Here is a 12,996-nt window from a genome sequence, read left to right as displayed (position 1 = left end):
AGGACTTCCTGTAGGCTCCCACGAAGGCGCACATCACATTAATGGTCATGGCGCTAGACAAGGGACGGATACCAAACCTTGCCGTACAAGCAATGTCCGCGGCGGCGGCGACGACGGCGACGGAGGCGGTACAGCCGGACCCAGAGGCCCTGGTTCCGGAGCCAGAAGAGATGCCGCCGAAGCGGTTCCGTACATCGGACTCAGGCGCGGAAAAGCAGGGTCATGAGCGAGAAGGCGTCTCGGCGATTGCTGTCCCAGCGCCGTCAGCCGCCGCCGATGCCTGGTCGACACCGCAGGAGCCGCAGTCGCAGGTGTCACCAATGCCGCCCCCAGTCGATTTACCTTGGCGGCTGGTTCGTTGCTTGCAGCTGCTGGTGGATCTCCCGGGGGCGCTCCGAGCCGCCTCCCTGGACGGCGCCCTGCACCTGAACCTCCGGGGCCTGAGGTCCTTCGGCAACAGGGTGCGAGGGGAAAGGGAGGGGGGAGGCGGGGTGATGAAGGCGTGACGGGGAGGATTTAATCAAGTTACAAGCTGCGCAGGAGTGGGGGGGTGTCCGTCAAAGGCCGGGGGGAGCCATGGACTAAACCTAATGAATGGTGATTCCGCCGTACAACCGACGGCGGTTTGGATCCTGCCATCTGGATCCCTCCTCCTCATCCAGTCACCCAACATCCGTAGAGACAGGGGGTTCAGCAGTCGTCACCAATCCAACATGTAAAACTTAATTGTCCATTAAATAGACCTCATCTCCACAACGCAGTAGCAATCTGTAAAACTATTAGTGCTGTCCGATTACTGGGATCTTGATGTGCTAATTGTAGTGGTGTCACCAGACCAGACAGGTTGAGGAGGAAAAGTGGGGTAAAGCTAAGAATTGAAGGATGTGAAGGAGATGGCCTAATTGTGCGCTACTTCTCTCACCGGCATTGCGCGAGCCCCCTCTTGCCACCACCACCGTAGGTGCTGTTTTTGGAAGTGGCCGCGGAGCGGGTGGGGGAGGGAGAGCGAGATGAGGGGGGTAAGGGGGAGCAGAACGGGCAGGGAGAGGGACAGGGGGAGCGGAGGGGACCCGGTGCGGGTGCGGGTGCAGCGGAGGACGCAGCGCAAGCGCCCGGAGCTGTAGCAGCAGCAGGTGCTATTGCTCCTGCTGCTGCCGGTGCTGGAACGGGTTCCGGAGCCGTCAGTCCCAGGGAGCGTGAGAGCGCGAGGCAGCGGCTGTCGAAGCTGCAGGCATTTGTAGAGGCGCACTTCAAAGAACTCAAGTACGCTGGGGCGCGGCGCCGTATACATGTGTACGAATGATGACGTAACGCATGCAATGATAAAAATGGCGTCGTGTTGTGTCCCACTTGGGAATGTTTCTGCGCGAAGTTGGGTGGTGCGGTGAGTCCGGTGGTGCTGTCCAACCCCCGTCTTTATTTTAATTCCCATTTCGGACAGGCTTTTCGGCCCTAGGCTGCTGGCCCTGCGGGCCACTCAGGGCTCTCAGGGTCTGTTATTGGCGTTACCCCCCAGGATACACCACCCAGGGAGGTGGTAACGCGGTAGCTCCAGAAGGCGGTGCAGAGCACATACAGACACACAGCTCGGTTGTATTTGTGTTTATGTATAAATGAATTTATTCCATTTAGGGTTGGGGAGTAAACCCGGGGAGCTCGCCTCATCCACTTGTTCTGTACGATAGTGCTTTGTGTACGGCAAACCCTGGCGACGTTTCAACGCCTGCGACCTCCTCCTCCCCCCTCAAGGGGTAGGGGCAGAAGACTTCTCGATCTTACCACATCTTATCTTCCCTTGGCCTCTGTTTATAGCAACAAACGCCCGAGTACTAGTATCCCCTTTCCCTTACCAGCCCCGCCGCCGCGTGTGTGTCTACAGGTACAGCGAGCCGGAACGCGCGTTTGAGGCCCACGTGACTGTTGCCAAAGTAGGCTACAAGCCCGGAGGAGGAGGAGGAGGAGGAGGGGGGCCCCATGGCAAGGGCAAGGACTCAGGCTGTTGGAGGAGGGCCGGACAAGGAGGAGGGGGCAGCACCACACATCGTTGCGAAGGGAGTGAGGACGACGCGCGACGCGCCGGCGGTGGGGGCGAAAATGGCAGTGGCAGCAGCGGCGGCGGCGGCGGCGGAGCGGCGTCCCTAACGGACGAGTACGGAAATCTCCGGGTTGACGTACCGACGCCTTCACCGGCCATGCCGCCCTGCCATCTGACAAAGCAGCTGCAGCAGCAGCAGCAGCAGCAGCAGCAGCAGCAACAACAACAACAAGAGCAAAAACAAGAGCAAAAGCAAAAACAACAGCAACAAGAGCAGCGGCAGCGGCGGCATGGCGATACTAAGCCGCTTCGTAGCATCCCCCGGGCGGCGTATGAGGCCCTCCTGGAAATTGATGCCGGTGGGCGTTAGTGCTGTTAGGGTAGTGCGTGGTGGGGGCCTTTAAAAGAAAACGGTTTGGGGGGGTGTTGTTGCTGGTGCTGCAGCAGCTGGTGGGGTGGGTGGATGATTTTGGAGTTCGGCTGCGGGCTGTGGCTAGCTTCGCTCCGCAGGCGCCTCGACACGGCTTTAGGGCCCCAGGTCCCCGGGGAAGCCAACCCCACCTGAGTCACAAACAAGGGGGGAGTCCGACCCAACGGCTGATATGTGATCGCGGGTCTTGCCGCCTCCCTTTTCCGCCTCCCGCCCGCCCCCTGCTCCCCGTCATCCTCCTCCTCCGCCGCCGCCGCTCTCTTGATTGTCATGTTTTGGGTCATGTATGTCGGTGGGCCCGGCCGAACGAATTTTGCTGTTGATGGCTAATTCCCTTCATGTTAGGATTTCTCTTCCTCATGATCCATCTCTTCCTCCACCTCCTCCAACCTCTCCGCATGCTGTGGGGACCTGCTCGTCCCATATATCCATGCTGATGCTCATGTCGTACATGGTCGTACATGTGCTCTCACTGCTCCTCAGGCTGTGTGGTGGTGGACCGAGTGCAGCTATGCACCATGAGCGACAGGGAGCCGGGACAGTACTACAGGGTGCTGGCGGAGGTGAAGCTCGACGGCGGCCGTGGCGGATTGTACGACAGTGGTGATGGCGGCGGCGCGTGTCACCGTGATAGCGCGGCGGCGGCCCCGCCGCCGCCACCACCAGCTGACGGCCCCTGGGCGCTATGGCCCCACCCGCAGCTGCACCCGGCAATAGCCATGACGGAGGCGGCGGCGGCCTTGCTGGCAGCCGCTGCGGCAGCGGAGGCGAGGTGTACGGCAGCGGCAGCGGAGGCGAGGTGTACGGCAGCGGCAGCGGAGGCGGTGACGGAGCTGGAGGAAGGGAGCTGAAGATTGCAGGCGGCGCCATCCGCGACGAGGACGACGGCACGGAAATGGCGGGCCAGCGACGACCGCGTGCTTCCTAGCTGATTAACACGACCCCCGGCGGCAGCGAATGGCGGTAGCGCTGAGAAGGCCACGATGTACGGCACCGGGTGTACTGCAATAACTGCGGTGCTGGCCGGATCTGCAGGGATTGTTTTTGCGGCTGTTTGGTGATGGTTCCTTGTTAGATAGGGTCTATATGTCTGTATGGATGTACGTCTGTATGGGTGTCTGTATGCATTTACCCACCGATCTGGAACGCAGTTTGCCAGTTGGCAGTCTGGAGGTAGCACCCGTAAGAACTCGAAGAGCTCACCATGCACTACTGCTGCTACTGCTGGTGTTGATGCTGGTGTTGATGCTGGTGTTGATGCTGGTGTTGATGCTGGTGCTGCTGGTGGTGCTCTTCGTTGTGTATATACCGGTCATTGTGTGTGTTTGTATATATGTCGTAATTGCCATCTTAACACCATGGGTAACTTGACCACAAGTGGGTGGTTGTGTGTATTGTAAGAATGTCGCCCACCTCTCACATCTCCAGACACACACGATTGCAGCAGACCCGAACTTCCGGAAGGAGAGGAAGGGAGCATTGGTGCCCCCATTAAAAGACCCTTTGAAAACCGGCCCCAAACCCTAAACCCCACTACCGCCACCACTTCACCACCACACCACCACCACGGTAGGGCGATTCCAGGAAGAAGACGAAACCGAAGAAGCGGTCGCCAGGGCTGCATACCAGATCAGAGTAACGCCGTCGTCCACATTTCAGAGTAACGCCGTCGTACATGTGATCATACCGTACAGCGGCTCGAGCGGCTCAGGTTCACAGGCAACTTGAAGACGTCCCGAATAGGCCAGCATTGTTGGGGCGAGGACGTAAGGTTTGCGGACAAAAAGGTTTTGAGGAGAGTAACATACCATTTTCAGGATAAGGAAAATTTAATATTTTTGCAATATTCATGTGTTGGGCGCGTTGGGCAGCTTGCAAAGTCCCCATCGGGCGCGCGGCCCCCGCGAACCCCTGCAGCCTGCTGAAACCATTTTCTGACCGTAGTTAGCGAGGCAAGCGGACGGCTTCAGCGCCCTTTTACCGGAAGTCCTGCGGTTTCCTCCATCGCTGAACGCAGCGGTGGGTGTGACTGCCGCTGAAAAGTCGACGAACCCCTCCCCCTTCTGTTATCGGCCTCGACAGGTTCTAGCGTCTGGCCAACAAGCCTCCAACGTGCGCGTGTCCTCTCACGACAAACTCCGGCTAGCCTACTTGCCATTTGTCAACACCGCAGGCGAGTGATTGCCTTTGACGTCTTTTGGTTTCTTTAGTTTAGGCGAGCCGATGGGCTTGAGGACCATTTTGACCTCCTGGCGGGCCCGCGGGGTTTTCCTCTTCGCTGCCATTTGGGGATTGGATGATGAGGGGTCAACAGAAGTCGACCTAGAAGAAGTCGCCCTCGAATCGCGCAACTTGAGGGACCTTTGAATGCTGTATATTTTGGTGTTAGGCGTGTTCACATCTCCGTAGTATACGAGCATAATGGCGTCAACTCGACTAAAAAAATCCGACGCTAACGCACATGCGGGGGTTCTTGCAAATTTGCTTCCGTGCACCACAAACAAAAAAAACTGCTAGTGAAGTCATTCAAGCAGGAAGCTGCAGACGATTTCTTTGACAGCAGAGCAGATAGCACTGGAAGCGACAAGTTCAGTCCCGAAGCGCGTCGGGGGGGGGGATCCCTGACGACTACAGGACTTGACCACGACGAGGGCCATTTCGAATTGAAAACTTGACAGATGGCAAATCGTTCAGGTTCACTTGGAAAATATTTCTAAAAGTCCTAGTGTGTCACTCTTCTAGTACGGATTGGCAAGCCTCTGTGTTCCCGTGCGAGGCGGGCTTGTCCAAAGAGGGACGCGAAGGAGGGCGATGAGTGCGTCGACGTGCGTGTGAGCACGTGAACTCATTTTTATGAGTGCGTCGGATGTAGTGCCTATGAATGCCTATGGTGAGCAGGCAGCAACAGGCAACGCTGCTGAATTGTGATCGCCTGCCGTCATCACTTTTCATCAACGCCCTGGGCTAGGGCAGTAGCGCCAACAAATCAACTCTTTAATCGCGATGACACACAGCAATAAGGCATCCCGCATCATCGTTGGATGACACGCAGCAGCGCGTTAAAAGACCGTCAAGGAACATACGCCTGCTGCTGCGTTTGTTACGCAGCATCACTGCAATCAAAAGCAACTAAGTTTTGACGGACGGAATTTACTTCGGGAGAAAGTATATTCTCGGACCGGGACGTCAGTTACAGCGATGATACGATTTAGGTGACAAGCCGAGCGGTTTTCGTTGTGAAACCGGCAGAGGTGTACAGAGCGGTGTGTAACCGTAGGTTACCCAGGTAGAATACGGTATGCTTTGGAAGGTTAGGCTTATGGCATCTGCATTTAGACCTTCTGACCTCATTTTGGGTCTTCAGTTGGGCCGACGACCTACCCTGCTGCTGTGCCGCCGAGCAGAAGCCCAGAATTGGGAAGTTTTTCTTTATCCCGTTGGCAATCGCGGATTCTCAAGAGAGTGATAGTCTGGTTGAAAAAAATTGGTTTAACGCTCCTTTTCTGTAAAGCTCCGCCTCGAGCTGTTTGTAAAGCTCCTGCGAGCCTGTGACAAAGTCAACGAACGCTGATGTACCCGGATTATACACCCGGACTTGCGACCCACTGTAAAGATAACAGCTAGCTGGTTACGTTTCTAGGCCACCAATTGGATTTCATGTGCTGTTTGGGGGTCCCACGTGGTTGGCACTTTTACAGCTGGGTTGGTTGGTAATTGGCCGTGGAATGCTACATCATGCATATTTTGTAAGGCCTTATTGCGTTGATGTGTAAATGCACGAATATATTATCAATAAATAAACAATTACCCGCAGTCCCTGCGAGGGCGACCTAATAGAGTAGCTTGCATGTACCTCTCAACGCCATATCTAGCAGCAGCTTGTTCGACACATGCCCATTTTCAGCAGGCTTTTATCTTCTTGCTTCTACGGTGCTAGGAAAGGTCAGGACTGCCATGCAGCAGCGCCAACGTCGGCGCCAATTTATCCGTTGGGCCGACCGTCAGGCTGTGCCGCGGAGTTCAATGATGCATCCAGCGCAACAGCGCATGAGACCTGTATGGATGGCCCGACGACCTGCGGATCATGGAGCTCGCAGTCGAATCAACCTCCGGTTCCGGTCAAATGTCATCATCTGAAACTCGTGTCCACCTTTCAAGAGCTGATTTCTGGAATATGTCTGGAACAAAAACCAATCAGCACTGGACAAGACAGCATGCAGTTCATTGGTGAGTCTTCTTTGCTAGCTGCATCAAAACTCCCACATTCCGTTTCGTTCTGTCAGATAATTATCAGACATGAACGAAATTGTGCACTCATGGTTAGGTATGTGGCATGGAGCGAGGTGCGCCGTGAAGTTCCTGCGGGCAAGATGGCTGACTGCCGAACTGCTGGCAGGAATTGACCTCCTCATTTCTCAGTCACATCCATTTATCCTCCAATACTACCTTGCGCGCGCTGTCCGCGTCACCCCGGATTCGCGCTGGCGAGCAGTTGATGGTCCTGCACGGTTGGCCAGCAGTATCGATATCCCATGCTCTGAAAGCGCTGGCATCGAGAGCATACTTGGCTCCATTTCTCTTGATGATATTGAAAAGGAGCACGACATGATAATGTGTCGAACGGAAACGATGGAGACGGTTCTTGCATCGCTCCAGCCGAAAGTTGGTGATTATATTATCGCGCTCGTAACTGAGGTCTGTCTGCTGGTAAGCTCCGCCTACAATTTTTCAAAACCTTGCAAATGGTATGCGCACATATTTAAAATCGAACTCATCCCGTCCTTAGGGCGACGTAAGCCGAGCTATATCAGAGCGATGTTTTCAAGTTTCCACGAAATGGTCTCTGCTGACCGGAATTCGTGCGGCATTATGCACAGCAAGAGAGGTCGCACTGGGGCTGATGCACTTGCATCTGCTTGGAGCCGCCCATGGCAACTTTCGACCGTCCCAAGTTCTGCTGGTCGAGTCCCATTCAGACCGCCGTGGCTTCATCGCCAAGGTTCGTAAATGTGTCCTTCCCAAGTCTGGTGTTGTTATGGCTCGTGTTAGCAAGGGTCAATGGCGCAACATTCATACATGACTTTCAGCCCTCCAGAGCAGCCCTTTCTGTTCAAGCTTTTTATGGATTGTAGGATATTCTGATAAGCGATAATGTTTTTTTTGCAAAAGCGGTCAACGAGGTTTTCTTCCGCATGTTTCCAGTACTGGCTTAACGGCTCGGGAGCCCTGTATTGACATACATGTGATGATATAATACTATTCTTAATGCGAATTCACAGAGAACCGTTTGCTGACTGCGGTCACGCAGATTGCCGACGCGGGACTCGGGTTCCGTTACATGGGGTGCCAGGCACAGACAGATCCTCAGAGCCCAGCCGGCTGCAGAGCTTCCGACGATAAAGGTAGCGATGTAGCAACAGCGGCTTCGACTCAGTCACTGCTAGCCTTCTACACTGCTCCCGAGGTGCTCATGGCCAGATGCGGCTACGGCGCCGGCGGCAGTAGCCGGCCTCTATCCATTTCAGAGCTGCAGATCGCAGACGGTGAGAACTGCAGGTTAAGGTGGAACCCGTGCGTGTGACACCAAGGCGGTCATAGGCAATATGCGTCGCCCACAGCTGCTAACTCCGCAGGATTTACAGATGCAAATAGCTACTACCAACTTGATTAAGTAGTTTAAAAAGGCTTACTTCTTATCTCACTTCCCCTGTCGCCCTACTCACGCACATTCGCTTCTCCGTTGACGATTGCAGTCTACTCCTTCGGCTGTGTGCTTTACGAGATGCTCACGGGGACGCCGCCCTCTCCGCAGCGGCCTCTAGCCCCGCACCTAAGCCTGCAGCTGAGCCCGCCTGCCGAGCAGGGTGCGGCCGCAGGGAAATGGGGAGAAGAGTGGGCGAAGTGCGGGGCGACGGGTGTACGGCATTACGGCGATCTGTATCGGAGCTGTCAGGCGCTGGCCTGGCCAGCGAGCTGCAATCCGTGTCTGCGTCAACTGTGCTGTCGCTGCCTCAGCACAGACCCACGGGACCGTCCTGGGATTCAAACTGTACTGTCGGAGCTTAACGCCATTGAAGCACGGGTGCGGAATGTCGCTAAAGCCGCCCGCGGCGGCGGTGGCGGCGGCACCGCCAGGCGGCTGCTCTTCCCGAGCTCCGATGCAGCGGCGTACAATGAAGCGGGCCGACTTTATCAGCCTGCTCGCAGCCCTGCCAGCATCTATATCTATCAAACAGAGCGCGATCAGCCACAGATGGAGTCGCCGCCGACGCCGGCTAATGAGCCGGGCTGCGCCATGGGATCGTCAGAGCCGTACATTGCGGCCGGACGTTTCCGGCCAGTCAATCCCCAGGTCAGGTGTCAGGGCGGCGACGACGGCGGCGGATGCGATTGGGAGCGGCGGAATAAGGAGCGATGCTGCGGCGATATTGGCGGTGGTGACTGCGCCGGCATTGGCCACCTTATAGTCGGCGGCATGGAAACAACGACTACGGTAACTGCGGAGCCGCCGCTGCCGTACAGCCTGCGGCTGCAGCCGGACTCTGCGGACCTGCTGCCGGGGCTGCTGTACGGACAGGGACCAAGGTACGAGTTCGGATACGACAGCCAGTCGCGCTTCTCCGCTGTTCGGGAAGCTTCTCTGGGCGGCCATGGCTTTGAGTCGTGCATGTTGGCAGGGCTTGCTGGGCACGTTATCCTAGACTTGGATTGTTTCCAAGGGTGAGTGAGTGCGCGAGTGAATGAGTGAATGAGCGAAAATTCCAAATGAAAAGTAAGTGCGTGAGGGCGTGAGCGAAGCTTACGTGCAGCTCATGGATTCGTGCTGCTACGAGGCTGAGCTGGTGAACTGACTGCCGGGCGACTTGGCTGCGTTGGTTCGGCCCAGCTTTGACGTATTGCTATTCCTTATGCCCCTGTATTCACTATTGCCTCTATATGCAGCTTCATTTAAGCGCACAGAGATGCACAGATGCTGGAACACATGCGTCTTGCAATCTCTTGCAATTTTACATGATTTGCTTACGTAGGAGGGGAGTTGGCCACACGCTTGGCTCTGCTCGCCCAACCGTAGGCAGCGCTTTGTACTCTAGTACCAAACTACGATAGCAAGACTCTCCCCGGGGATGTCGGCGTTTTCAGTCTCCCTGAGACTGCTTGCATGTTGGACTTAAACCGTTTCCTATATTCCATAAAATATGCTTCCCATAAATATGCTTCCCATGACATTGGCTTATCATGAATAGTGACTTTATGGGAGGATCCACAGGGTTTTAGGTCGGTCCAAATAGCTTCAATTTGGAGCATCAGGCCCCTCCTAGACGAGGATAGAAGGTCAATGGAATAGTGGACTGGGCGAGCGGACATGGTTGAGGTTGGTTGCTCCTGTTTTGAGAAGGCTACAGCACTAACGTATAGCGGGATGATAAAGGGTTTGGTACGGCGACCTGGCGTTAAAGCTTCGCATGAGTTTGGCTTCCTAAAGCAATTTAAATTTGCGTTGTTAAATTGGTTTGCGAGAGCTGCCTGCTGCCGTTGACACTGTGATTCCCTTCCCGCCACAATACTTTTCGCCTCGTATGTCTCAAGAGACCTGCTGTGTGATTGTTGCTCGTTATGTGTGCAATGCTCGGACGTATATTTTTTTGCACGCGTCGGCGCTAGCGTCATGGTCCAATCTGGATTTAGCAGCGCAGCACTGAGACGTTGTTGGGCGCTGTGTTGGATCGACACGTTTTGATTTCGCATGTGCGCATCGTGCTTTTCCCTGTGCACGACTTGTCTGTAGGTTATCTGGTTTTTGAAAGGTTGCATGGGGAAGCTTTTCGTCAGGTCACGCAGGTGTGAAGCTATGTGGTTATGTGGTGGTGTTTGCGGACCCCAAACCTAATGGGCCTCACTTCTCAGCTGAGAACGGTGAAGTGTCGTGCCGTGTGCGCCGGCGGCGACGTTAGAGAGGGGGAAAGAGCAGAAAACTGCGACGGGACTTTGCTTTTAATTGTCCTCGTATCGCGCTGTGTTGTGCGGGGCGCGGACAGTTTCAGGCATGCAGGTGTGGGGTTTGTTGCAGATCCAAGGCCCCGTGTCGGGCCGGTCCTTTTGTGTTTTTGCTCTCTTTTTGCTGTGTGCAATAATGCCCCCAGGCAGTCTACTGACGGCCGCAACCCCAGGGGGGCGCATTCCGTAGGGGAACAAAGGGGATGGGGAACAACCATTTCTTCGGTCCATCGTGCCCCTGCGTATGTTAGTACACGTCGGGATATGTACGCACACATATATGTACATGTAGACATGTAATGCGCGGCTCCGGTCTGGCGTCGTTGAACCGCTTGCACAACAGACGTGCACTCACGAACACACACATCACACACAGAAACAAACTGTATCTTGCACATTAGGCATATGCATGCGCGCAGCCGCACAAAGCGGGGGCATGTCAAGGAGAGGGAAAACGGGCCCCTGTTTCCGGAATGGTAATCAGTATAGGAGTAGCCAAACCCGCGATCCTCCCCTAGGGCATGGAGAAGAGGGCTTTGGGGGGGTGTCCACGTCCTCCAAAAACGCCCTTTCTGCTGCACCGGCTGCCGAGCGGGATGAGGGAGAGGAGCGATTGCAAGGCCCCAACGGCAAGCAGCGATCGGAACATCAGGAGCAGCAGTGCCAGGCCGTCCTCCCGTCCCCGCCCCGTACATAAGTCTTACATGCACGAGAGTTACGCCGCTGAGAAAGAGCTCCAGCTTCCTGCCATGTAGTGCACATTCACCATCCACATGGCTGCACGTTGTCGTTCTATCGCCATCGTCATGGTAATGCCGTTCCCTTGAGCAGAGCTCACCCCGCCCAGCCAGCCAGCCAGCCGCGCTACCGCTCTCCCAGCCCGGGCCCGTGCACGCCGCCACATCGGGACTGTACGATTCCCGGACACGAAGGCGGAGTCCCTTCCTAGCTCCACCACCTGCTGGCGCCACCACCGTCACCACTACCAGCTGCTGCTCCCCCTGGCCTCCACGTCATTTCAGTTGGGGCCTAATTCGCACAAGCTCTCGAACAATCCGTGTTCACTTCAAGGTGGCGGCACGTAGAGAAGATAAAAGGTACACCGCATGACCCAAAGACCGGCCCTCCCTTTCCGCCATAGACCAGTCGTCGCCGTCAGCCCAAATCATCACCATCATCACCATCATCATCGCCATCACCATCACCATCACCATCACCATCAGCAGCATCAGCAGCCCATTGGGTCCATTTCCTGAACTCCCTTCCCTTCCTCCCCTTGCACAAGCACCCCTGCAACTGCACCTCCTCGCATGCACCTCACTCCATGTCCCTTCCCCTCCCCCCTGCTTCCCCACCCCACCTACCGGACCCGCTCCAGCCGTCAGACACGGATCCGGCTTTCCCTTAAGGGCCTTACTACCTTCCCACCCATATACGATAAGGGTAGGCAGCAGGGGGCAGCTGTATAGTGACGGACCACCCGGCTTGACAGCAGCCTCCTCGCTTATTCCTTCCATCGCCTCCACTGCTTCCCGCTCCCCACGCCGCCGGACCTCTTACGCCGCCACACACACACACACACACCCTCTCGCCACACTAGGGTTTGAGGCCCATGCGCGCCTTCTCCAGAATATCCTTCCGTATCTTTGGATAGTCCGGGAAGGTCTTGATGACCTTGTGACACACGTCCACCGCCTCCACGAAACGCTTCGCCTTCAGGTAGTTGAACGCCAGCTTGTAGCCCACCTGCGCGGAGGCCTGGTTCTCGTGCTTCCAAGCGTTCTCGTAGTGGTCCGCGGCGTCTTTGTACGCCTGCGGGGGTGGGGGCCGGAGGACGGAGCGGAGACGGAGGGGAGAGCAGGGAGCCGTATAAAGAGGAGAAGGAAGACCCGCCAACTCCGGCCAATTTGCGTTGTACGCAAAAACGCCGAGTGGGCCAAGGCACGGCGGAAAAGTGTGGGAAGGCGAATGGAGTTCTTCTTCCTCTGAGGAGAGAAGAAGCGCGGCCCGGGTAGAGCCCCGGTTCCCCACCTCCATCCACCACCCTAAACCCCCCCGCCTGCTCTCACACCAAACAGGGAGCTCCATTTGCGATTCGGGACGGGGAGGCGGAGAGGCTTCAGAGTCCCACAACCGCCCCTTACACCTCTCTACCCCACCAACTCCACCCTAAGTCCCCTCCAACCCTCCAATCAGCCCTCCTGCCCCGACCCATGCGGTGGAATCCATGTGTTCGGCATAACGCCCCCTCCCGTGTCGCCGGAATCCCCCTTCCGGCCCCGCACCTGCTCTTTCTCCATGATCTGCCCCATAATCTCCCAGGCCTTGGCGCAGCTCTTGTTGTACTTGAGACACTTTTGACACAAGTCCTGTGCGAGGTCGTATTTGCCGCCCTGCAGGGGCCAGTGCCAGGACGCGAGGATGAAGGCGAGGGAGTGAGAGGAAGAGAGGGAAGGGGAGGGAAAAACATACAGGCCGAAACTTGCGAGGGCAGGGAGGAGGGCAGAGAAAGGGAAAAGGGGCGAGGGAAGGAGGG

General features: G+C 56.3%; 3 protein-coding genes across 3 annotated transcripts in view; 2 read left to right on the top strand and 1 right to left on the bottom strand.

Annotated features, from left to right (window-relative positions):
- Positions 1-3,393, top strand: part of VOLCADRAFT_86454 (uncharacterized protein) — a gene marked incomplete at both ends in the record, with an annotated part of 5,539 nt that extends 2,146 nt beyond the window's left edge. The window contains 4 exons of the mRNA XM_002946261.1: positions 15-461; positions 962-1,019; positions 2,949-3,068; positions 3,167-3,393. Coding sequence (XP_002946307.1) covers positions 15-461; positions 962-1,019; positions 2,949-3,068; positions 3,167-3,393 — 852 coding nt within the window. The remainder of the gene's footprint in view (positions 1-14; positions 462-961; positions 1,020-2,948; positions 3,069-3,166) is intronic.
- A 1,925-nt stretch (positions 3,394-5,318) lies between these two features.
- VOLCADRAFT_102908 (uncharacterized protein) lies at positions 5,319-10,773 on the top strand (the record flags this gene model as incomplete). The annotated part of the gene is made up of 6 exons (XM_002946260.1): positions 5,319-5,355; positions 6,471-6,692; positions 7,745-8,008; positions 8,278-8,329; positions 8,481-9,185; positions 9,538-10,773. The coding sequence occupies 6 exons, from the start codon at positions 5,319-5,321 to the stop codon at positions 9,554-9,556; spliced, it is 1,299 nt and encodes a 432-aa protein (XP_002946306.1). The 3' UTR covers positions 9,557-10,773.
- Positions 10,774-11,146: 373 nt separating this feature from the next.
- VOLCADRAFT_78980 (uncharacterized protein) overlaps positions 11,147-12,996 on the bottom strand; it is an 18,338-nt gene continuing 16,488 nt past the window's right edge. Inside the window, exons 24-25 of the mRNA XM_002945904.1 lie at positions 12,746-12,853; positions 11,147-12,272 (exon numbers count right to left, since the gene is read on the bottom strand). Coding sequence (XP_002945950.1) covers positions 12,057-12,272; positions 12,746-12,853 — 324 coding nt within the window. The 3' untranslated portion in view covers positions 11,147-12,056. The remainder of the gene's footprint in view (positions 12,273-12,745; positions 12,854-12,996) is intronic.

The sequence above is a fragment of the Volvox carteri genome (genome assembly GCF_000143455.1).
Source record: "Volvox carteri f. nagariensis unplaced genomic scaffold VOLCAscaffold_1, whole genome shotgun sequence".
NCBI lineage: Eukaryota > Viridiplantae > Chlorophyta > Chlorophyceae > Chlamydomonadales > Volvocaceae > Volvox > Volvox carteri.
Note: the sequence above shows the minus strand (reverse complement) of the source record. Positions and strands in the feature narration are given on the sequence as shown.